The following is a 23,180-nucleotide window of genomic DNA, read 5'->3' as shown; positions in this document are numbered from 1 at the left end:
CGGGATAATTCAACTTCAAACAATCTCATCATCCTCTTTTACATAGTTTTCCTTTTCAACAAGACTCACACTATTGAGCATTTAACCACTATAGCAATGTCTTAATGCTGTGTGTAGTAATTTAAAACCGATATAAAATTCAGATCAAATTACAAAAATGTTTGTATAAATAATTTGAAAACTTAAAATATTGACTCTAAGAATTTAAATATACAATTTCTGATGTTAATTTTACATTTTTTATTTGTTATTGTCAAAAGGGTGTTTGACTTTATTTATTTAGGTATCCAACTTCAATTTTTTGGAATTCTTAAACAATAACTTTACTACACTCATTAACCAATTCAACATTAACCTTTCATAAATCTCAAATAAAAATAATTGGATACATCTTCCAAAGAATAAGAACTTGTGCAATTTTCACTAATTGGAGACCATCTTGATCTTGGAACCAATTTCAACATTGGAGAAACTTTAGGAAAATTTAAATTCTTTAAGTAAAACATGCATGAAAATAAAACCCATTTTTGAGGTATGTTAATATGCTATGTTACATTTGGAAAGATATTAAACTACATTTATTATTGTTGAACTTGAAGAACTTGAGGAACATGAGCAGAAAGTGATAAAGTTTGAAGCTTGCAATCATTTGAAATGATTTGAGAACTTTCCTCCATAGAAATTTTGTTAATTAGGTGCAACAAAATTTGTTCCAAATCTTCCCCATCACTCCATTCATGGATTTCAGCCTTAACAAGCAAAGGGTCTTTGCATATCAAATCCCAAATTGGGAAGTTCTTTCTTGGCATCATAAAGTCTTTTTCTTTAAGCCTCAAACTTGGGCAATAGTCCCCACCACCATCCCCTAGATAGATGAACCTCTTGTTTTCTTCAGGAGATATTGAATTTTGGATCCTCTCTATGATTAGACCCTATAATAGTAAACATTAGAATTAAAATACTAAATAGAAGAAACTTCTTAATCAAGCTATGGTACTTCAATCAATCTGGACATACAATAATTTGTTATTCCAAAACATTTCTTAAATCATGTTCAACACCAATAACATTAAAGCAATAACATTGAATCAAAAACAGGATTTGAACATGGTTTAGGATAATAATTTTTAATAGTAAAAGTAATGTCTTCTGTCCTAAATTTGTTCCAACATCATTATATTTTAAAGTTAAGACCATTAACCATAATTCAAAGACTTCAACAATAAAAGAAGGTTCATTGGTAAGTCAAAAAAATATATTTATATAAAGGCCACATTCTTAATAAATAAATATATGAATGGGTGAATTAACTCAAGTGAGCACCAATACTCATAAAATTAAAAACTATAAAATCGTCATTGAGAGAATGAGAGCTTAAATTGTCACCAACCACCTTAAGAAGTGAAAGTAAGGGATATATGAAATACATGGATATATAGATACAAACCTTGCACATGTTTGGAGGGCACAAATTGCATCCATGGGAACAGTTTTTGAAGTCATGATAAGGCAAAATTCTTAACCTTCCATCTTCACCAACATAGGCAGGGTTAGTGTTAATCTCTGAAAAGTATTCCCTTATTCCTAGGTGCCTCAAAATTGTCTCAATGAAAAACGTGTTTGCATCACTAACAATCCTTAAATCACACCTGAAAATTTCAAATGCAACCTTATAATTCTTCCTCCCTAGAATTACTATAAAACTTAAAGGAAAAAAAACTTTTTTCCATTGAAAAATAAAAAACCATGGAACTTGATACATACCCTAAAGCATGTGCTGCTTTAATGGCAGGGATTACTCTAGGGTGTATAGGAATGTTGTGGAAAGTTTTCACAATATCTTCAATAGTTTTTCCATGAGAATGAAGTTCCATCATCATCCTATCCTATAAAACCAAAACCATTAAGGTTGAGTTATTTATGGCATAAACATTAAATAACATGCATAATAACACAAAAACAAAACATGTGACAAATTACCATGAGAGTGTTCCAAGACAAGGTTGGAAGGAGTTGTTCGAACAAATCAGTGAAACCCAACTCATCAACAACCCAGTTGTCACAGTCACAATTGATTATGGTTTTGTCAAAGTCGAAAACTAGTACAATTCCAGCCATAGTAACAATAATATAAAAGAAAGAAAATGCAATGACCCAGAAAAATATAATGAATCTCTTTCTCAATAATGTGAGTTACTCAGAATTGTGATTGTAACATGAAGAGTTAAAAGGGTTATATATAGTGAAAAGTGGCTATAAAAAAAGCCTAACACAAAGGAAGATTCCAAAGGATATTTAAATATTATCTTATATCAGTTATTATTTTGATTCATAATGGAAATTAAATTGCATCTGAGCCATTGGATGTGATTAAGTTTATGCTTGTCTAAGGATCATAGGGCAGATAGGGTTGATTTAGTAGGTTTAGGTCATAATCCAGAGATAGAAAAACACGAATATTCTATGGGATTTAAAATGTGATTGGCCACGTGAAAATGCTATTAGGATTTAGTTATCTTCATTTTATTTGAATTTAATTAGCTATCATATATATTTATCTTCTTATTTGATACATCATTATTTTAAGATTTAGTTATCTTCATTTTATTCAAACTTAATTAACTATAATATATACTTATCTTATTAGTTATTAGTTGGTTTGTTATCATTTGTAATATAACTTTTATATGTATAATTCATAAATATTCTAGAAATCTTCATACAACATATCAAAAGAAGAAATAGTATGTATAATATTTATTTATTATTTATTACCTTTCTCTGAGAATTGCGTAGGAATACATATCATTATTCCATTTTGATTAATGTTTTGTTTTTGTGTTTTTTTTATTTTTAATTTTTATGTATGGATGTTAAATTGATAATTATGCATGTGTTGTTGATCTTACATGCATGATGAGCCCACCTCATATTGAATTATGTTTTGTATTCCAACCTTTGTTGTCGGTTGGTTTTGTTTCTTTGAGAATACAATTAAGATATATCAATTATTTGATCTTGATTTGGAGATGATAATGGCTTTTGACTAATGGCCACCACAGTCCATAAATATAGGTATCTATTTTTAGAGAGTAGTTTGCACTTTATCGTTTATTTTCAAACAATTTTTTTTTATTTTTGGTAGAACCATTTTAATTATTATAGAAACACTCGGTTTTCAATTTCTTTACATATGCTGCGTATGTTTATTAAATGAATTAGCCCAAAATATTGAGAGAGATGAATAATTATAAAATCGTATGAGATGACTTTGATAGCAAGATTTATTGAGGAAAAATATACGTGCTGTGCTATTGTTTCCAATGTGTTTATGATGTCTTTTTTATAATACCACGTGTATCATATCTTTCCTGAAAAAAAATAAACCATTGGGTATGAACATCAACACTTAGAATCAAGACAAGAAAATAGAACATATAATTGATCATATTCTATTATAATATAGTTTGGTGAGCCATAAAATAATCTTATTTATATTGACTTATGATCGATATCGAATATTTTTAAAGGGCTGAAATAAAAATAATTAAGAACTTATAAAGAGTATATTTAAATCTCAAGTATTTGATTTAGGTCAAATATTTCTTAGCCTTTTCCCCAAGATAATTCTAAATCCTATTAATCCGAATGCTATACCCCTTGAAAAACGAATGATATACCCTTAAAAAACGAATCCTGGAAATCCCTATCATTTATTAAATTGAATCCTGAATTTCATTTTTACATTCAATTATTATTCATGAATTCAAATTTTTATTTGTGAGTATTATTTTTAAGTTTAAATAATACAAATACAAATATCTGCATTACTCTTAATACCCAAGCCTACATTGACTTTCTTGAGATTAAAGATAAGTAAATTAGATATTAAGGATACGTTCTTTGGGTATGGAGGTTGACTGAGTTTGAAGAGTGAAATCTGGAGAAGGTATTTTCTGAATGTCGCATGAGTTGAGTATGAGAGTGCCCGAGTTCATACATGAAAAGATGCTTAAGTCGGTGAATGAGAGAGATATGTGTGTAGAAAATAGAATGCAAAAGAATATTAGATGTATGTTTAACTTCTTTATGGGTTGTCCTATGAGGAGAATGACATGAAATATTTTATAGTACACGTTGTTTACATGCCAAACATCTTATCATATTGAGTCTATCTCAGACAAAGATATGTTGATTTATCCATGTTCGGCGGCTCTGACATGTGTGTATTTTGTGGATAGTTGACTTATAGTTTATCATAGTCCTCATAGCCGCATATTAGGCACGTTCTTATCGCATGACAAAAGGTGGTACATGGTACATGCGACATGCGTAGTTGTGGCAAAAGTTTGCACTTTGTAGACAACGTGTCAAGCTTGTGTAGGCAGTGTGACAGTCAGATGGCGGAGGGTTGTGATCTTTTATACTGTCGTTTGGGCTTTGTCCGTTCAACTCCATCATTTATGTGGATTGGTCGATTGTCTGGTCTTGATCAACGCCAATGTAGGCTCTTCTATGTCTGGTATACAACCGAAACCTAGTTTAGTTTGGTTGTGACATGGCTTGAATCAGGATTAAACATTATATTTTTTTGTACTATCAAGGATATTCCTTCACTCTATGAGTAACTAACTAATTCATTCTGATGTACATAAGTGTTTCTCCTAACAAATGTCACTATCAGGAATCGAACATTTGACCTTTTAGTCATTTTAAAATTTTAGTAGAGTTTTACACCACTAGATCAATCTAACTAAGCTATTCTCACTCCCTTGAGAGAGAGATTTTGATGAAGAGAATCCAATCTAGTTTTCTAGATTAATATGGACCGATTTTAACTAGAAAAATTATATGATCTGGTGCTAAAATATATTAGGCTGATGTTTGTATTGGGTATCAAAACATTCTGTCGAAATAAAAAGAGGTTTAGATAAAATGATGTGGTTTTTTATGTTTTTTATTTTGTTAATTAACTATTTGAAATACTTATTCAACACATCAAATATATTATCCATAAAATTATATATTTATTCGGAAAATTCAACACAATAACAATGTAAACTCTAACAGAGTATATGTAGCGGATAATAATTTCCCCAACTTACTAGAATCTATGAGGAGCAATATCAAATAATACAGTAACACACAAGGGACAGCGGAATTTTAACGTGAAAAACATTCCCAAAGTGAGAAGTAAAAACCACGGGCACAAGTCAGTCAATCAAGCTCCACTATAATCAAAATAGGAAGACAAGAATGTCTCCAAAATACAGCAGAAAACGTGCTCAATAATACAAAATACAACAGAGCAACAAGCTTGAAAATGAGAACAAGAAAAACCAGAACAAAACCAGAAACACAGTTGTTGTAACAGCTCAATTTCTACCATCTCGGACGTCGTCTCACCGATCCAACGTTCATAATGAAGTACTATAAGTTATGAACCTGCTGTCCAAATTTCAACCCGATCCAACGGTGAACAAAGACGCAGTCGCGAGTTTCCCACGACTGCTCGGAGTTCTTGCGGGTTGAGTTTTCTTATCTTCTCTCACAGTTTTCAATTGCATCTTTTCGCATAAATTGCATTGACTCTCTTGCCACATCTGACCCCTAACTATTAGATTAAGTAGGACAAGTGAACTGTGCTCAATTGTATCTTTTTATACATAGAAATGGAGCCTAAAGCCAACATATTCTTAGTTGCCATTTTATCGAACTGGGAAAATAAACTTTTGAAACATGATATTGGAAGTTTTAGGTTCATGTACATACTCCACATATGAACTAATAATGCAATATAAAAATATGAATGTAGCATTTGCTCACGTGTAAAGCTGTGCCGTCTAAAATAGTGCTATACGTGTAAGCATTTATAAGGAAAAAATGAAATGGGAAAGTAGTGTTAGTGCTTTAATCATTAATTTAATATCAGATTGTGGATTTGGTGGATAACTTGATAAAGAATTGATATAACTTTAGTAATGATATCAAATTTGAATATTAAATGAAGTTTAATATATATGTAATATTATTGTAAAAAATTACATAATTAATATATTATTTATTTATATTACTTATATTTAAAAGTCAGTAATAATTACAGATAAAATAACGATAATGTAAGAATTTCGTATATTGTCCATGCATACAAAATTTTTTGTTGATTCATATTCAATGATTTTATTCGCCTTGAATCAAATTATTTTTATAAGGCATTCATGTGGTTTTTGAAGAAGATACAAATAAAATAAAAAAATGATTATAATATGAATAAAGATGTAGATAATGGAAAGGTTGGAAGAAAAACCATGCATGCCTTCAAAAGATGAAGCATGAATGCATGATAATTGGGGCATATGGTGTCACATTACATTATTAAGTGAGGAGACACGAAATTTGAATTATGCAAAAACATCACTCGGTGGTGCCCAAAACACACTGAAACATGTCACTAAGGTCATGGTTTTGGCATTGTTTTTTCAAATGTTAATGTCACTTGCATGAATTTCACATTGATTTTCTTTCATCATATACCAACTTTCCTTTCACAATTTGCCCATCTAATCTTTGGGATATGACCAAATGCTAAAGGGGTGATTAATATATGCACTCTTAAGTAATATTGTCTTTTCCATTTTTGTTTTAGCTTGTTTTCTCTAAATTTAGTTAAATGATCATCTTCAGTAATGGAGAGTCAAATGGTAACTTTTGCATTTACATATAGAGATAAAAATATCATTCAATTTTTTCTTAAAGATAAAAGTGTTAAATCATTTAACATTTTTTTCCATGTTTTGGATATACTTATCTTTTTAATACCAGAACTTTAAGTAAGTGGACATCAATGAAGTAATGGATACATTGAGGGATAATGTGAAATTGAAAATATATTCCACAAGCAAAAGGAAGATGGTCTAACAAGGTAGTCATGTGCATGTATTTCAACATCCTTTATTTTATCAACATCAAATATATTCTACATATTTTCTGTGACTTAGTTTCTTTTATAAATTGGTGAGCAAACAAATTTGATTCATTTAGACAAACTGAAGTTAAGTAAAACACTTAAAAGTTGGTTTTGGGAACAACCGAACAATCAAATAATAAAAGAGATTAGGGAAAAAAGAATAACACAAGAAGTTTGATAACCAAGTTTGGCCAATTATGTATATATTATCAGGAGCGTTGGAGACTACCACTATGTATTAGAGAATTAAGATTTGTGTTGAGCTATTGTTCTCCGTATTACATTAGGTTTACATAACATAAATATATAGTCATCTACCTCAACATTTTACATTAACACAAACTCATAACTTGTATTACTGTTATATAGAAATATGAGTCATTGCACAATAGTTAGAACCCGTTCCAAACTCTGAGTTGCCCTAGGCAACCACTAAATGATGAGTACAATATCCAGTCAAATGTAAATGGCATGCATGAAAGACATGTTTCATATACATGTTGTCTTGTATCAATAAAATATATTATGTCAATTAAAAAATTTAAACATCCATTTATTATTTTTATTTTTACTTCATTATCAATGATCAGAGACAACATATGGTATATAAAGGAAGAGAGGAGATCTCTATTCCTTATATTCTACTCCAACACCCCACATATGACCTTTCATTTCAGCAGCTTCCCATGCACACTCGATTTTCTGATATTGATTGTAAAGAAAGAGATGAATGCAAGTCTATTTATACAACCTCATCTTACCCTATTTTTTATTTATTACAGCAATGTCTGTTTCTTTCACACAAAGCCATAATTAATTTCAATCATCCAAATTCTAAAGCACTCATTCTTAACATACAAGTCTATCCATATGGGAATATTTTCAATATCAACACCATTACAGGCCAATCAGAGTTCGTATTTCACCTCATCATATAGTAGACATATAAGGAAAAGACACAAACCTTAATATTATTTAGGGAAACTATCCTCTCTAATACTAGATAATAAGTTGTTTTTGCATTAAAAAGATAAAACTATCATATATGTGCATTGTTAAAAATAAAGGTAACTAAACATGTAAGTGTCTTTGTGTGAACGTGTCAATTATCTAATATAAACATAGATTTGTTGTGAAGTAAATTTTATCTTTTATAAAAATATAAATGAAAATATAGTATGTGAATTAAAAAATTTAAATTTTTATTATTAATATTATTTCTTATTCATTATTATCACAGATATTATGTTATTCTTTTGATACTACTAATGATATTCATTATTACCATATTCGTGTCTATTTCTCTTAATAAGTATCGTTTTCGAGAATCAAACTTTAACCTTAAAAATTTAATGAAATCTTATATCACTACCTTACCTTATTGATGTTTATTTGTGTGTGTCTCTTTTGTTTTTTCTATCTTGGACGAGAACGGTTTGGTCAGTCATTTTAATGAAGTAAAATTCCCATTTTATCCTTCTAGAGAGAGAAAACATTAGATAGATACAGAAAGAGTGGCAGGAGGGAGAAAATATTGTACTTTTTTGTGCTCCAATGGTTCAACTACGAACCCAAAGTGAGAAGAGGAAAAAAATTTTAATCTTTCTTTGATGGGTCGTTCTGAATCTGTGATATTGTGAAAACCCAGAAACCGATCTTCGTTTTTTTGATGCACTGATAGGATTTGCCGATTGATTTGTTTACTTGATAAACGTGTTCCGTGGCTGTTGATTTCTACGACGCAAATGAACGGTGGCGATGAGGTAATCGCAGCTCCGGCGGGTCCATCAAACCCTCTGGATTGGAAATTCTCGCAGGTTTTTGGAGAACGTACGGCAGGGGAAGAGGTTCAAGAAGGTGATTGTTTAACGTTGTATTTGGTCGTGTGTAAAAGGGCATGTTTTTATTCTAGTTGGATCTAATTGATGTGTTTGGATTAGAGTTTTATTCAATCCGTTTTGGATCGTGTTTTGTTACTTCCTTGTTGTTTATGCTTCTGGGTGGTTGAGTAATGCTTGTTTTGGCTCATGGGTCATTGTGTGATTTGGGGGTAGTAGGGTGCTTTGTTGAGTTTGTGTTCTTTGCATTTTGATTTTACTGAATTGGATTGTTAAGAGTGTGAAACTTAGTTGTTAAACTTTATTGATATTTTTTTGGTACTGGTATCCTTCACTCTTTTGAGTAAGTAACTAATCTCTTTCGGGGTACGTGGCTGTCCCTCCCAACAAGTGTCCCTCCGAGGAATCAAACCCTTGACCTTTTAATCATCTTGGAGATCTAGCGGAGCCTTACACCACTAGACCAACACATAGTTGTTAAGCTTTATTGATTGGTTATGGTAACTTTTGTGTTTATAGCTCGTGCTTGTATTGGAATAACAACATCAATTAATTGGGTTTCTTTAGTTTGTAAAAGTGAGTTTGGTTGAGTATTGTGGGTTAGATCTTGATGTTTGTGTAGTCTGGTGAGTCGTGTGAAGATTTGACTGTTGGGTTCTGGTAGCAATTTGTGTTTTTGACTATGCAAAAGCATTTGGTTTTTCGGCAGAGTTTGCTAGGTTGGACTATGAATAATGGTGATTGTGGTGTCTCTTGGCTTGAAATGGTTAGTCTGTGTGATTGTATCTGTGCCTGACAGAAAATATCATTTTCGTTCAAAACAAAAGAGAAAAGAAATTGGAAATACATAACTTGATCATGTTTCCTGTCAAAACAACAGCAAATCGAAAGTGGAAATAACTTTAATCTATATATGACAAAATTGAAACATTGGCCTTGCTTTTGTCGTGATAGGCAGATGGGGTAGTTTACTGGGTTGTATTGGAATACTAATAATAATAATGGTGTCTCTTCACTTGAAACTTTTGTTGATATTTTAAGAATGAGAGCATAGCAGTTCTATCTGCGTCGGAAAGGAAACATCGTTTTTTATCAAAACAAAAAAGAAAAGTAAGTGGAAATATCATTAAATGATTAATTTATCTCTACAAAATTGAGAAATTGGCCCTTTGTTGTCGTTATAGTCAGTTGTATGACATTATTTGAAGTTGCCATTTAGGATATAGGAGTGGAGGCTTTCAAGGGGAGGAAAGAATGAGTGTCACAGTGAGTGTTTCTGATAGTTGCAATTGAGTGATTGACATTGACAGATGAATTAGCTTTTGTTGCTGGATAACATGAATTTTTCCTCATTGTTTGCCCAACTCTATTTTTGCAGTGGACATAATTTCTGCTATTGAATTTTACAAGTCTGGTGACTATCTTGCTACTGGTGATCGTGGTGGTCGAGTTGTTCTCTTTGAAAGGACAGATACAAAAGATGTAAGCCTAATTTTTACTTCCGCAAGCTTAAAAAAGAAAGGCAAACTGTGTTTTGACAGATTCCACGTTATGTAAAATATGTATATGTGCTGAAACATGCAGCATGGTGGATCAAGAAGAGATTTGGAGAGGGCGGAGTATTCTATTAGCAGGCATCCTGAGTTCCGTTATAAAACAGAGTTTCAGAGTCACGAGCCTGAGGTAATTGTCGTTTCCATGTTAATGTAGTACCAACTTCCCATGGGCTCAGATGTGTCAATATATTTAATGTATGATTGTTGTTTCAGTTTGACTATCTTAAGAGTTTGGAAATAGAAGAGAAAATCAACAAGATCAGATGGTGCCAAACAGCTAATGGTGCCCTCTTCCTTCTTTCTACAAATGATAAAACCATCAAATTTTGGAAGGTATGTAATAAAATCTGAGTTCATTCTTCAGCCATTAATGGATTGTGCACTAGGTTTCACTTCTGTGGAAGTAAGTTTGACCCCTTGATTCACATGTGTTGGCAATTGATCTGTTTAGGAGCAGTACTATTGCTCGTGTGGCCCTTATATTTGTATTTTGATTGAATTCAATTAGAAGAGTATAGCCTTCAGAATTTATCAATTATATTTTGGATCTCTGGTCATTAATTGAACTATTGTTTGGTTAAACAGATAACTTTGCATGTAGAGGATGACTTTTGAGAGTGCATGCATGTGTAGATTGGTCATTTTAAGTGCATAGTAGCATAACTTTCTTTCTTAACACTGCCGTCTTTCAAGAACATTAGATAAGAATCCTTTTCTGTTTAAGTTTAACTTCTCTACTTTTTTTGCAATGCGGCCCCTTAATCACTATTTTATTAAATGCATTGAGATGTTCAAATGTTTTGAGGAGAAGTAGATATGAAAGAAGGCTATGTGCTGTGAAATAAATATCCTGATTAAGTATTAATCAAAGTAATGTTATCTTGATTGGATGTTTGCTTGTGCATGTATAAAAAATGAGTGTGGTCGCAGAACTTTTTAATTTTGTATTCTGTTTAAGTTTAACTTCTCTACTTCATATCTTGGTTGAAGAAGCTATGATAGATTGATCTGTCTCCCAAGTCTCTTATTCATGTTTGTTTTTCCTCATCTGAGAGTTGAACAGGTTCAAGAAAAGAAGGTCAAGAAAATTTCTGAGATGAATGTCGACCCTTCGAAAGGAGTGGGAAATGGCTCTATTGCTAGTTCAAGTAGTTCCACAATTTATCTTGCTAATGGAGGATCTCCAGAAAGATCACAGAACTATCTAAGCAATGACTTTTCATTTCCACCAGGAGGCATACCGTCGCTAAGATTACCCACGGTAGTTGTATTCCACCCTTTCACTTGGAATTCTTTTTCCGATATTTATTTGTCAGGGATTAAAAAAATTATTGCATCACTTTTACTATGCATCACTTTTCCAATTATTGCATCTAAATAAATTGGTAGATAAAATGGAAGTGTCAAATCTCTGCAATGTTTACTTTTCCTTCTTCAAAATGGAAGCATTTATGTTGTTTCTTATCAATTACGACAAACATGTTTTAATCATAGTTGGTTTCATCAAGATCTTTAAGGTTTCTTAATTTAATTAGGGAATAGCAATTTCAGTTTTTAATCTAAATAAATTGAACCTTATTAAGGATGTTAAGGACCAAAGAATCTTGCAGACCCACAACTATTAATACCTTATAACATGCTATCTGAGCTGAAGTGCATTTAATATGAAATTTCAGTATTTTTATTTAAGCCATCCTGCATTGACCCCTTAAAGAAGAAACAATAAGAGAAATGTTAGTGTTTCGTTTCATGAATTGACCATTCCATTCCTTGTAGTTTTAATTTTAATATGTTCTCTGATACAATGGAAGAGTGAAAAAAATGGGAAAGTTCCTAAGTTTCTTTTTCAGACTTTGATGATCATTTTTGACGTTCTGCAGTATTCATTCATGTATTGTAACATATGTAGGTAAGTAGCCATGAAACCAGCTTGGTGGCTCGATGTCGTAGAGTATATGCTCATGCTCATGATTATCATATCAATTCCATTTCAAATAACAGGTAATTTGAATTTTATCGGTGCATACCATATTTTGCTATATAGTTCAGTAAGTTATGGATGAAGTTGACAACCTTGAGAGTTCATATTTTTTAATTAGATGAAATTTGGTGTCAATATTGCTTTCATTATTTTTTATTTGTCTTAATGTGTTGTTTAAAAAAATCTGACTAGTTGTTTACTACTTTTCTTTCTGGAGTATTGCTTGATGGTTACATTGCTTTTTGCACTTTTTTCCTCTTTCATGATTTCCTAAATACTGATCAAGTTTGGATGGTATTATGCTGCTTATATCTTTAGCGATGGTGAAACATTCATATCAGCCGATGACCCCAAAGTGAGAAGAGGAAAAAAATTTTAATCTTTCTTTGATGGGTCGTTCTGAATCTGTGATATTGTGAAAACCCAGAAACCGATCTTCGTTTTTTTGATGCACTGATAGGATTTGCCGATTGATTTGTTTACTTGATAAACGTGTTCCGTGGCTGTTGATTTCTACGACGCAAATGAACGGTGGCGATGAGGTAATCGCAGCTCCGGCGGGTCCATCAAACCCTCTGGATTGGAAATTCTCGCAGGTTTTTGGAGAACGTACGGCAGGGGAAGAGGTTCAAGAAGGTGATTGTTTAACGTTGTATTTGGTCGTGTGTAAAAGGGCATGTTTTTATTCTAGTTGGATCTAATTGATGTGTTTGGATTAGAGTTTTATTCAATCCGTTTTGGATCGTGTTTTGTTACTTCCTTGTTGTTTATGCTTCTGGGTGGTTGAGTAATGCTTGTTTTGGCTCATGGGTCATTGTGTGATTTGGGGGTAGTAGGGTGCTTTGTTGAGTTTGTGTTCTTTGCATTTTGATTTTACTGAATTGGATTGTTAAGAGTGTGAAACTTAGTTGTTAAACTTTATTGATATTTTTTTGGTACTGGTATCCTTCACTCTTTTGAGTAAGTAACTAATCTCTTTCGGGGTACGTGGCTGTCCCTCCCAACAAGTGTCCCTCCGAGGAATCAAACCCTTGACCTTTTAATCATCTTGGAGATCTAGCGGAGCCTTACACCACTAGACCAACACATAGTTGTTAAGCTTTATTGATTGGTTATGGTAACTTTTGTGTTTATAGCTCGTGCTTGTATTGGAATAACAACATCAATTAATTGGGTTTCTTTAGTTTGTAAAAGTGAGTTTGGTTGAGTATTGTGGGTTAGATCTTGATGTTTGTGTAGTCTGGTGAGTCGTGTGAAGATTTGACTGTTGGGTTCTGGTAGCAATTTGTGTTTTTGACTATGCAAAAGCATTTGGTTTTTCGGCAGAGTTTGCTAGGTTGGACTATGAATAATGGTGATTGTGGTGTCTCTTGGCTTGAAATGGTTAGTCTGTGTGATTGTATCTGTGCCTGACAGAAAATATCATTTTCGTTCAAAACAAAAGAGAAAAGAAATTGGAAATACATAACTTGATCATGTTTCCTGTCAAAACAACAGCAAATCGAAAGTGGAAATAACTTTAATCTATATATGACAAAATTGAAACATTGGCCTTGCTTTTGTCGTGATAGGCAGATGGGGTAGTTTACTGGGTTGTATTGGAATACTAATAATAATAATGGTGTCTCTTCACTTGAAACTTTTGTTGATATTTTAAGAATGAGAGCATAGCAGTTCTATCTGCGTCGGAAAGGAAACATCGTTTTTTATCAAAACAAAAAAGAAAAGTAAGTGGAAATATCATTAAATGATTAATTTATCTCTACAAAATTGAGAAATTGGCCCTTTGTTGTCGTTATAGTCAGTTGTATGACATTATTTGAAGTTGCCATTTAGGATATAGGAGTGGAGGCTTTCAAGGGGAGGAAAGAATGAGTGTCACAGTGAGTGTTTCTGATAGTTGCAATTGAGTGATTGACATTGACAGATGAATTAGCTTTTGTTGCTGGATAACATGAATTTTTCCTCATTGTTTGCCCAACTCTATTTTTGCAGTGGACATAATTTCTGCTATTGAATTTTACAAGTCTGGTGACTATCTTGCTACTGGTGATCGTGGTGGTCGAGTTGTTCTCTTTGAAAGGACAGATACAAAAGATGTAAGCCTAATTTTTACTTCCGCAAGCTTAAAAAAGAAAGGCAAACTGTGTTTTGACAGATTCCACGTTATGTAAAATATGTATATGTGCTGAAACATGCAGCATGGTGGATCAAGAAGAGATTTGGAGAGGGCGGAGTATTCTATTAGCAGGCATCCTGAGTTCCGTTATAAAACAGAGTTTCAGAGTCACGAGCCTGAGGTAATTGTCGTTTCCATGTTAATGTAGTACCAACTTCCCATGGGCTCAGATGTGTCAATATATTTAATGTATGATTGTTGTTTCAGTTTGACTATCTTAAGAGTTTGGAAATAGAAGAGAAAATCAACAAGATCAGATGGTGCCAAACAGCTAATGGTGCCCTCTTCCTTCTTTCTACAAATGATAAAACCATCAAATTTTGGAAGGTATGTAATAAAATCTGAGTTCATTCTTCAGCCATTAATGGATTGTGCACTAGGTTTCACTTCTGTGGAAGTAAGTTTGACCCCTTGATTCACATGTGTTGGCAATTGATCTGTTTAGGAGCAGTACTATTGCTCGTGTGGCCCTTATATTTGTATTTTGATTGAATTCAATTAGAAGAGTATAGCCTTCAGAATTTATCAATTATATTTTGGATCTCTGGTCATTAATTGAACTATTGTTTGGTTAAACAGATAACTTTGCATGTAGAGGATGACTTTTGAGAGTGCATGCATGTGTAGATTGGTCATTTTAAGTGCATAGTAGCATAACTTTCTTTCTTAACACTGCCGTCTTTCAAGAACATTAGATAAGAATCCTTTTCTGTTTAAGTTTAACTTCTCTACTTTTTTTGCAATGCGGCCCCTTAATCACTATTTTATTAAATGCATTGAGATGTTCAAATGTTTTGAGGAGAAGTAGATATGAAAGAAGGCTATGTGCTGTGAAATAAATATCCTGATTAAGTATTAATCAAAGTAATGTTATCTTGATTGGATGTTTGCTTGTGCATGTATAAAAAATGAGTGTGGTCGCAGAACTTTTTAATTTTGTATTCTGTTTAAGTTTAACTTCTCTACTTCATATCTTGGTTGAAGAAGCTATGATAGATTGATCTGTCTCCCAAGTCTCTTATTCATGTTTGTTTTTCCTCATCTGAGAGTTGAACAGGTTCAAGAAAAGAAGGTCAAGAAAATTTCTGAGATGAATGTCGACCCTTCGAAAGGAGTGGGAAATGGCTCTATTGCTAGTTCAAGTAGTTCCACAATTTATCTTGCTAATGGAGGATCTCCAGAAAGATCACAGAACTATCTAAGCAATGACTTTTCATTTCCACCAGGAGGCATACCGTCGCTAAGATTACCCACGGTAGTTGTATTCCACCCTTTCACTTGGAATTCTTTTTCCGATATTTATTTGTCAGGGATTAAAAAAATTATTGCATCACTTTTACTATGCATCACTTTTCCAATTATTGCATCTAAATAAATTGGTAGATAAAATGGAAGTGTCAAATCTCTGCAATGTTTACTTTTCCTTCTTCAAAATGGAAGCATTTATGTTGTTTCTTATCAATTACGACAAACATGTTTTAATCATAGTTGGTTTCATCAAGATCTTTAAGGTTTCTTAATTTAATTAGGGAATAGCAATTTCAGTTTTTAATCTAAATAAATTGAACCTTATTAAGGATGTTAAGGACCAAAGAATCTTGCAGACCCACAACTATTAATACCTTATAACATGCTATCTGAGCTGAAGTGCATTTAATATGAAATTTCAGTATTTTTATTTAAGCCATCCTGCATTGACCCCTTAAAGAAGAAACAATAAGAGAAATGTTAGTGTTTCGTTTCATGAATTGACCATTCCATTCCTTGTAGTTTTAATTTTAATATGTTCTCTGATACAATGGAAGAGTGAAAAAAATGGGAAAGTTCCTAAGTTTCTTTTTCAGACTTTGATGATCATTTTTGACGTTCTGCAGTATTCATTCATGTATTGTAACATATGTAGGTAAGTAGCCATGAAACCAGCTTGGTGGCTCGATGTCGTAGAGTATATGCTCATGCTCATGATTATCATATCAATTCCATTTCAAATAACAGGTAATTTGAATTTTATCGGTGCATACCATATTTTGCTATATAGTTCAGTAAGTTATGGATGAAGTTGACAACCTTGAGAGTTCATATTTTTTAATTAGATGAAATTTGGTGTCAATATTGCTTTCATTATTTTTTATTTGTCTTAATGTGTTGTTTAAAAAAATCTGACTAGTTGTTTACTACTTTTCTTTCTGGAGTATTGCTTGATGGTTACATTGCTTTTTGCACTTTTTTCCTCTTTCATGATTTCCTAAATACTGATCAAGTTTGGATGGTATTATGCTGCTTATATCTTTAGCGATGGTGAAACATTCATATCAGCCGATGACTTGCGAATAAATCTTTGGAACCTGGAAATTAGCAATCAAAGTTTTAATATTGTTGATGTGAAGCCTGCAAATATGGAGGATCTGACAGGTAGAGCTTGATAAATTTGCGTTGTTGTGTAAAAAAATTGTCTATTGGTTTCTTGTTAAAACATTAAATCTAGTTAATTATCTGTTGAAGAGACAATCATAACGACATAGAAGTTGTTTGCTGATAACTGATAAGGGGGTCCTCGTGTCCCGCCCCCGCCTTGCAGGCCCGGTCCTGGCCTTTTCAGTTCATATTATGTTTTGTCTTAACTTTGGATCAGCCTGGGCTCTGGACCAACCTAGACTAAAGCGTTTCCAGTTCTGCTAAGGGTCAACTGTTGGGGCTAGGCTAAAAAAATGAACCTGGCCAATGTCTCAGCCAAAGTCAGGCTCTGGCCCAAACTAACCCATCACCACCCTTTGCCTATGTAAAAATCTTTCTAGTCTCAATCTGTTTGATGTGGAACACTGGTGTCCAGCTTTGCTAGGGTGAATAATGGGCAAAAATCCGTTGGATTGAAGGTTGATTGGGTGTATGTGATAGCGAGAGGGGATTTGCGAGCAATAGAATGGTGTTTTGGTGCTATGAATATTACCTGCGGATTTCGTGGATAAAATCAAGGAAGAATCAACCGTTTTCAATTTTGTTGCCATCTTGTTCTATTTTTATTTGGCTGAGCCTTGACCCTAGATATTATTATTGCAGAGGTTATAACATCAGCAGAATTCCACCCTACACATTGTAATACATTGGCGTATAGCAGTTCAAAGGGATCGATTCGTCTTGTTGACTTGCGACAATCAGCATTATGTGATTCTCATGCCAAACTGTAAGCTCGTCTTTTGTGATAATCTTATTGATTCCTAACAAATAATTTTCTTTCTCCTCCAACCAAAGAAATGTTGCTTATGTTTAAAAGAAATTTTATGAAGCCTTTTATATGTATGCTTTTATGTACTTCCTTATACTTCGTAGACTCTGACGACCAATACCCTTTGGTACAGATTTGAGGAACAGGAGGCCCCTGGGTCCAGATCATTTTTTACAGAGATTATTGCTTCTATCTCAGACATAAAATTTGGGGGTGATGGAAGATACATACTTAGTCGTGATTACATGACCCTAAAGGTTTGGAGTTGTACAATTTCTAAATTCATGTTTTTGTAGTTTTGTTAGAGCTTTCACAATATTTTGAGCTTTGGAAAACAGATTTCGTAACTTTTAGTTTTGGCGATCAAGCTCCGTTAACTGTAATACATTCCAATGGCTAATCTGTGCTCAATCTGATGATTATTTTGGTTTAAATATGAATCCACTAACAAAAATAAAACAAAAAAGTGGGTATTGAACAGCTTTCAAAGTTCATGGGGTGAAGTGCCAAAATTGAACGTTCAGGAGCCTATTTGCAAATGACCCAAAGTTGATTCATTTTTTACCTTTTTTATTGGAATACTTCAGATTTGTTGAATTGTTTCATGTAGCAAGGTTGTTTTCTTTGAATTATTACTATTATTATTGATTCAGGTCTCTTTGTTCCTTTGGCCTTTAATAGCTGTGTAGGGAAAACATGCCATTATCTTTCATTTTTTACTTTGTTTGGGTGCCTTCTGCATTTTATGCTTTAAATCCCATAAGCTTCATCTTGTTTCATTCATCTTGACTTGTTTTTCAGTTATGGGACATTAATATGGACTCAGGGCCTGTTGCAACTTTCCAGGTCCATGAGTATTTACGACCTAAGGTTAGATTTCTGTGTTTAGATAAATGATGTTGGAGTATGAATTTCTTTCTGCTGCTTTATTGAGTTATACTTATACTTGGTTATGCTTTTGTTTTGAATACACCAGCTCTGTGACTTGTATGAAAATGACTCGATCTTTGATAAGTTCGAATGTTGCTTGAGTGGTGATGGATTGCGTGTAGCCACTGGTTCTTACAGGTCTGTAGTACATACTTATCCACAGCTCAATTATCATCGACATTTCTTATCCTGCATCTTATTGATTTTTAATTCGCTGCCAGCAATCTATTCCGCGTGTTTGGTTGTGCCCCGGGAAGCACAGAGGCCACAACTTTGGAAGCCAGTAAAAATCCAATGAGGTAATTTACGGGAGCTCTGATGTCAAACATGTTACTTAGTCAGACATTGTAACGTTTATATTAAACTTTTAATTTCCTCAGACGACAAGTTCCAACCCCTTCAAGGCCTTCTAGATCATTGGGAAATAGCATAACAAGAGTTGTAAGACGAGGTCAGTTTTCCAAATCATTTCCCCTCGTTTACCATTGATTTCATTTCCCATTTACATTTGTGGTTAAATAAAGTCAATGGTTTCTTTTCAAATAATGAACTTGGTCATCAATTAATCTTTATTAATAAGTGAAGTCATATATATCACAAGTTCGAATATTTGGTATTGTTAAACAGGAGCAGAAACCCCAGGTGTTGATGCAAATGGCAATTCTTTTGATTTCACGACAAAGTTGCTGCACTTAGCATGGCACCCAACCGAAAATGCAATTGCTTGTGCTGCTGCAAATAGCTTGTACATGTACTATGCCTAAAGAAACATGATTGAAGAAGAGAACATACATGTATTATGCTTGGTGTTCAAATTGCTGTGGAGAAGCCTTCTTTTCCCTTCTTACCATCCACTGAGTTTGGAGGCTACATTAATTCTCATGCTTCAAATGCCCTTCAGAGCTTTTAGGACTAGAAAAGGCCCAGAAGTGGCGGTTTCGAATTCGCGGGTAGGCAGACGCAGACCGTATTTTGTTTCAGGATGGGTAGCATCTCTCTAGTGTTTTTTTTCACCCTCCAACTCTAATATTCTTTACCCCTATTTCTGTATCTTCTGAAAGAGGTGCAGTAAGTTGTGTTTGGTTTGCAAGTGTAGGATAAAATGTGATTGTAGCTCTTATACACAGATACTAAAGGATGTTCAATATCTGCCACTAGGATTAAGATTTTAAGATAAAAATATGTAGCATTTCTTTTCTTTTTTGCCCAGATATCTCTGTGGGATGGAGTAGTTGAAACCTTCAGTGCATCATTTTTTTCATTGATTATTTTATGTTGGAATTTATGTTTCAAACTTCTAAGTTTAATTTTGTTGTACCAGATAGTGGTACTAATTTATGTAGCATTTGCTAGTCATATCAAAATTGGATATATAGAGTAGAACATGAGTGTTCTCTATTTGGTGGTATTATCCAAATAGAACATGACAAGGTTAAAATAAACAGTTAAACATTTGGATTTCATTGAAAGGAGTGGAACCAAATAGAAGTATTTGAAGTATAAATGAGTAGACTTGTATCAAACCCAACAAGGTGTCGGTCTAACCAACGAAGTATTGATCTAGTGGTGTAAGACTCTACTAGATTATCAGGATAATCAAAAGGTCAAGGTTCGATTTCTAGGAGTAATACTTGTTGGAAGGGACAACCATGAACCCTGAAAGAGATTAGTTCCTTACTCGAAAAGGTGAGGAGATAGTCTTAGTAATATCGAAAAATATGGGATTGTATTAACAAGGTAATAATATCTATAGGGCACTTTGTGGAATACTGAAATATAATGACAGTTTTTACAACATTAGGCTGCAAAGTGAAGATTGTTACAAACAAGGAGATTAGAAAATGTTGTTCCACTCATAATTTATTCAAGTAATAGTTCTATACTTTCATGTGAATTGTAAACCTCAAAATCACCTCACTTTTTTCTCTCTCAAACTAGTGATGCGTTAAGATTGAATGTACAACTTCAAAGTTTCAGACAGATTATTTAAGATAAATGCTGAATATGTTGCAACATATTCCTTGAATCTCGTGGCTCCAAGTTTTCTCTTTGCCCTCTAAAATCCAACTCACAAATAGATCCTTAGTCTATATAATAACATCATTAAAATTTAAAAATACAAGAAGGAAATATTAGCACGTTAAAAACAACAAAGATAAAGTTTTAAGGAATACGAGGTTGACATGGTTAGCTATAGAAACGGTAATTCAAGTCCAATGGAGAGTGGATTGTGGATCCAGATCATTGTTCATATCAAATCCCTGTTTATACAATAACAATAGTCTCAGTTTCAAGTTCAACATCTTCCTCAGGTACTGAAACCAAAATCAATGTTCTCATTTTAATGTGATGTCATTGAATATACACTCTTATTATGTTATTATTGTTATCATGTGAAAGGATTCATATTCATTATGATCTAATTTGAAGCTTAGATTTACTTAAATTTGTTATTATTTTTTTTGCACATACTAACATCTTAATACCCTATAGGCACCCATGGCTTCAAAGATTCCTCAGTTGCAATCAAAAGTGACACAAGTATCACAAGTTGCTGCTAACCGTGGAGGTTCATATTATAAGTTGTTGATGGATCAGAACAAACACTATATCCAAGATCCACCCACCATTCAAAAATGCCAATCTTTGGCTAAACAATTATTCTATACTCGTCTTGCCAGGTTCTCACTCATCATAAACTATCTCATAACTTCACTTAATCATGCTGCATAATGCCGACTAGTGCAGTTGTGAAGCAGCCCGATATAGTCGCATAATTGTGATGCAGACTGATGTAATTGTGCTACAGCCCGATACAGTCACATCATTGTGATGCAGACTGATGTAGTTGTGCTGCAGCCCGATACAGTTGCACCATTGTGATGCGGACTGATGCAGTTTGCTGCAGCCTGATACCATTACATTATTATGATTCAGTATCACAATGTATAATTATCATTCTGGAATTACTAAAAAGACTAAAAATTCATTCAGTTGTATCAAGTACAAATTACTAAAATTGGTGCTTATTTTCTACAGTATTCCACATCGATACAATTCATTCTGGAAGGAATTGGACTATGCAAAGAACTTAGTGAAGAATAGACAGGACTTAAACATAGAGAATGCAAGTTTTGGTGCTTTGTTTGGACTTGAATGTTTTGCATGGTTTTGTGGGGGTGAGATTGTAGGCAGAGGATTTACACTCACAGGCTACTATGTTTAAATGCTGCAAGACCATAATGTTCTAAGCTTCATTTGATGAACTTGGTATGTTTATTCCTTTCATTCAATTTTACAAAATATGTTTAGATTATGACAATTTGATGTTTAAGAATAACTAGTCCACCAATATGGTTAGGATTCATGTTTTTTTCAAGGCAATTTCTTTTTAAATTATAAAGAAATCTTCTTTGCTTGTTGTGTGTCTTAAATCAAATTCTAAATTGTTTCGTATCAATGATAATGAAGCAAAAACACAATAATAATAAATATCTAAATTTTTTAATTAGTATGTCATGTTTTCATTGTTGCAAAACGAAATTTGGGACAATAGATCACTATTTACTAATCACATCCAAATGTTTTTCTTACACACTTGCAAATTACTATATTGGTTTCATTTACATATATTTGTTGGTATTCTCTAAGTATCTAGTCATTGAATGTGGCTAAATGCCTAAAAGCATCAAATAATGTGTTTGCTGTAATGTTCTAGACTAATAGCTAGGAGAGAATCCTATGAAGAATCATATTCTTATTTAATAAGTTGTTCCTCTTCTTTGGTGGGATAGAATATATCCTCCTATTAAGTAAGCTTGAATGCCATTTTCAACGAATTAAGATCTTATATTCCAATCACAAAAACATCTTTTGTTATGCTAGTGTTTCCATCTCCAACGTTGTGCATTTATATATGTGTGAAATATATGTGCCCTTCATGAGGTTGTGAATAAAACCAACGGAATCACGATGGAGTTATCGAATGAGAGGATCATTTGTCCCACTTTTTATATCTTATTGTGTTGGGTATTCCAAGTGTGAATGAATAAGTCCTATATTGGACAAAAAATGGATGAGTTAAAAAGCATATAAGTGGATGACTTAATGACATAAGCTTTTGGGTCAAGATGTGGTGTCAAACTCATTTTCACTTAGGCCGTGGAGGAATATTGTAACTCATGGATGAAGATCTCCCAACACATTGTATGTCAATCCGATTAAAAGTTGTCATTTACTTAAAAAGAAAAATAAGATAACATAAAATAACATTTTCACATTATTTGGTTGGATATCGTTGGCTTAAGATACATGAACAAGAAATTTTGGGACAAAGGATCCGATTCAGCATTCCTTGGTATAAACCACTAACTACTGTAGTTAGGTCAAGGGTTTAAACTTCAAACCTCTAGATCATGTCATTCCCCACCTTATTATCCATTTTTTAAAATAAAAAGGAAAATATAATCTAAGAAGGGAAGTATAGATATCTTGGTGTAAAAATAA

The 23,180-nt window shown here is 33.1% G+C and overlaps 3 protein-coding genes across 6 annotated transcripts; 2 read left to right on the top strand and 1 right to left on the bottom strand.

The window, feature by feature from the left end:
- Positions 506-2,191, bottom strand: LOC109342895 (inorganic pyrophosphatase 2-like). Its single transcript, XM_019580941.1, has 4 exons — positions 1,981-2,191; positions 1,765-1,886; positions 1,448-1,649; positions 506-932 (listed from the first exon to the last, which is right to left on the bottom strand). The coding sequence occupies exons 1-4, from the start codon at positions 2,116-2,118 to the stop codon at positions 582-584; spliced, it is 813 nt and encodes a 270-aa protein (XP_019436486.1). The 5' UTR covers positions 2,119-2,191; the 3' UTR covers positions 506-581.
- Positions 8,471-19,942, top strand: LOC109342893 (serine/threonine protein phosphatase 2A 55 kDa regulatory subunit B beta isoform-like). 4 transcript variants are annotated; one of them, XM_019580940.1, is made up of 15 exons: positions 8,471-8,824; positions 10,184-10,287; positions 10,390-10,488; positions 10,575-10,694; positions 11,425-11,622; positions 12,271-12,362; positions 12,661-12,683; positions 16,838-16,933; positions 17,579-17,702; positions 17,878-18,001; positions 18,546-18,614; positions 18,721-18,812; positions 18,896-18,973; positions 19,055-19,125; positions 19,302-19,942. In XM_019580940.1, exons 1-15 carry the CDS (start codon positions 8,713-8,715, stop codon positions 19,436-19,438), a joined length of 1,539 nt encoding a protein of 512 aa, XP_019436485.1. In that variant the 5' UTR covers positions 8,471-8,712; the 3' UTR covers positions 19,439-19,942. The 4 variants fall into 4 exon arrangements, with proteins under 4 accessions (XP_019436485.1, XP_019436483.1, XP_019436484.1 ...); XM_019580938.1 differs by having other exon boundaries at positions 11,425-11,625; XM_019580939.1 differs by lacking the exons at positions 8,471-8,824; positions 10,184-10,287; positions 10,390-10,488; ... (2 more) ...; positions 12,271-12,362; positions 12,661-12,683 and adding exons at positions 12,693-12,978; positions 14,338-14,441; positions 14,544-14,642; ... (1 more) ...; positions 15,579-15,776; positions 16,425-16,516 and having other exon boundaries at positions 16,815-16,933.
- LOC109342515 lies at positions 21,139-22,023 on the top strand. Its single transcript, XM_019580490.1, has 2 exons — positions 21,139-21,355; positions 21,714-22,023. The coding sequence occupies exons 1-2, from the start codon at positions 21,174-21,176 to the stop codon at positions 21,898-21,900; spliced, it is 369 nt and encodes a 122-aa protein (XP_019436035.1). The 5' UTR covers positions 21,139-21,173; the 3' UTR covers positions 21,901-22,023.

Source organism: Lupinus angustifolius, chromosome LG03 (assembly GCF_001865875.1).
Source record: "Lupinus angustifolius cultivar Tanjil chromosome LG03, LupAngTanjil_v1.0, whole genome shotgun sequence".
NCBI classification, from domain to species: domain Eukaryota; kingdom Viridiplantae; phylum Streptophyta; class Magnoliopsida; order Fabales; family Fabaceae; genus Lupinus; species Lupinus angustifolius.
Note: the sequence above shows the minus strand (reverse complement) of the source record. Positions and strands in the feature narration are given on the sequence as shown.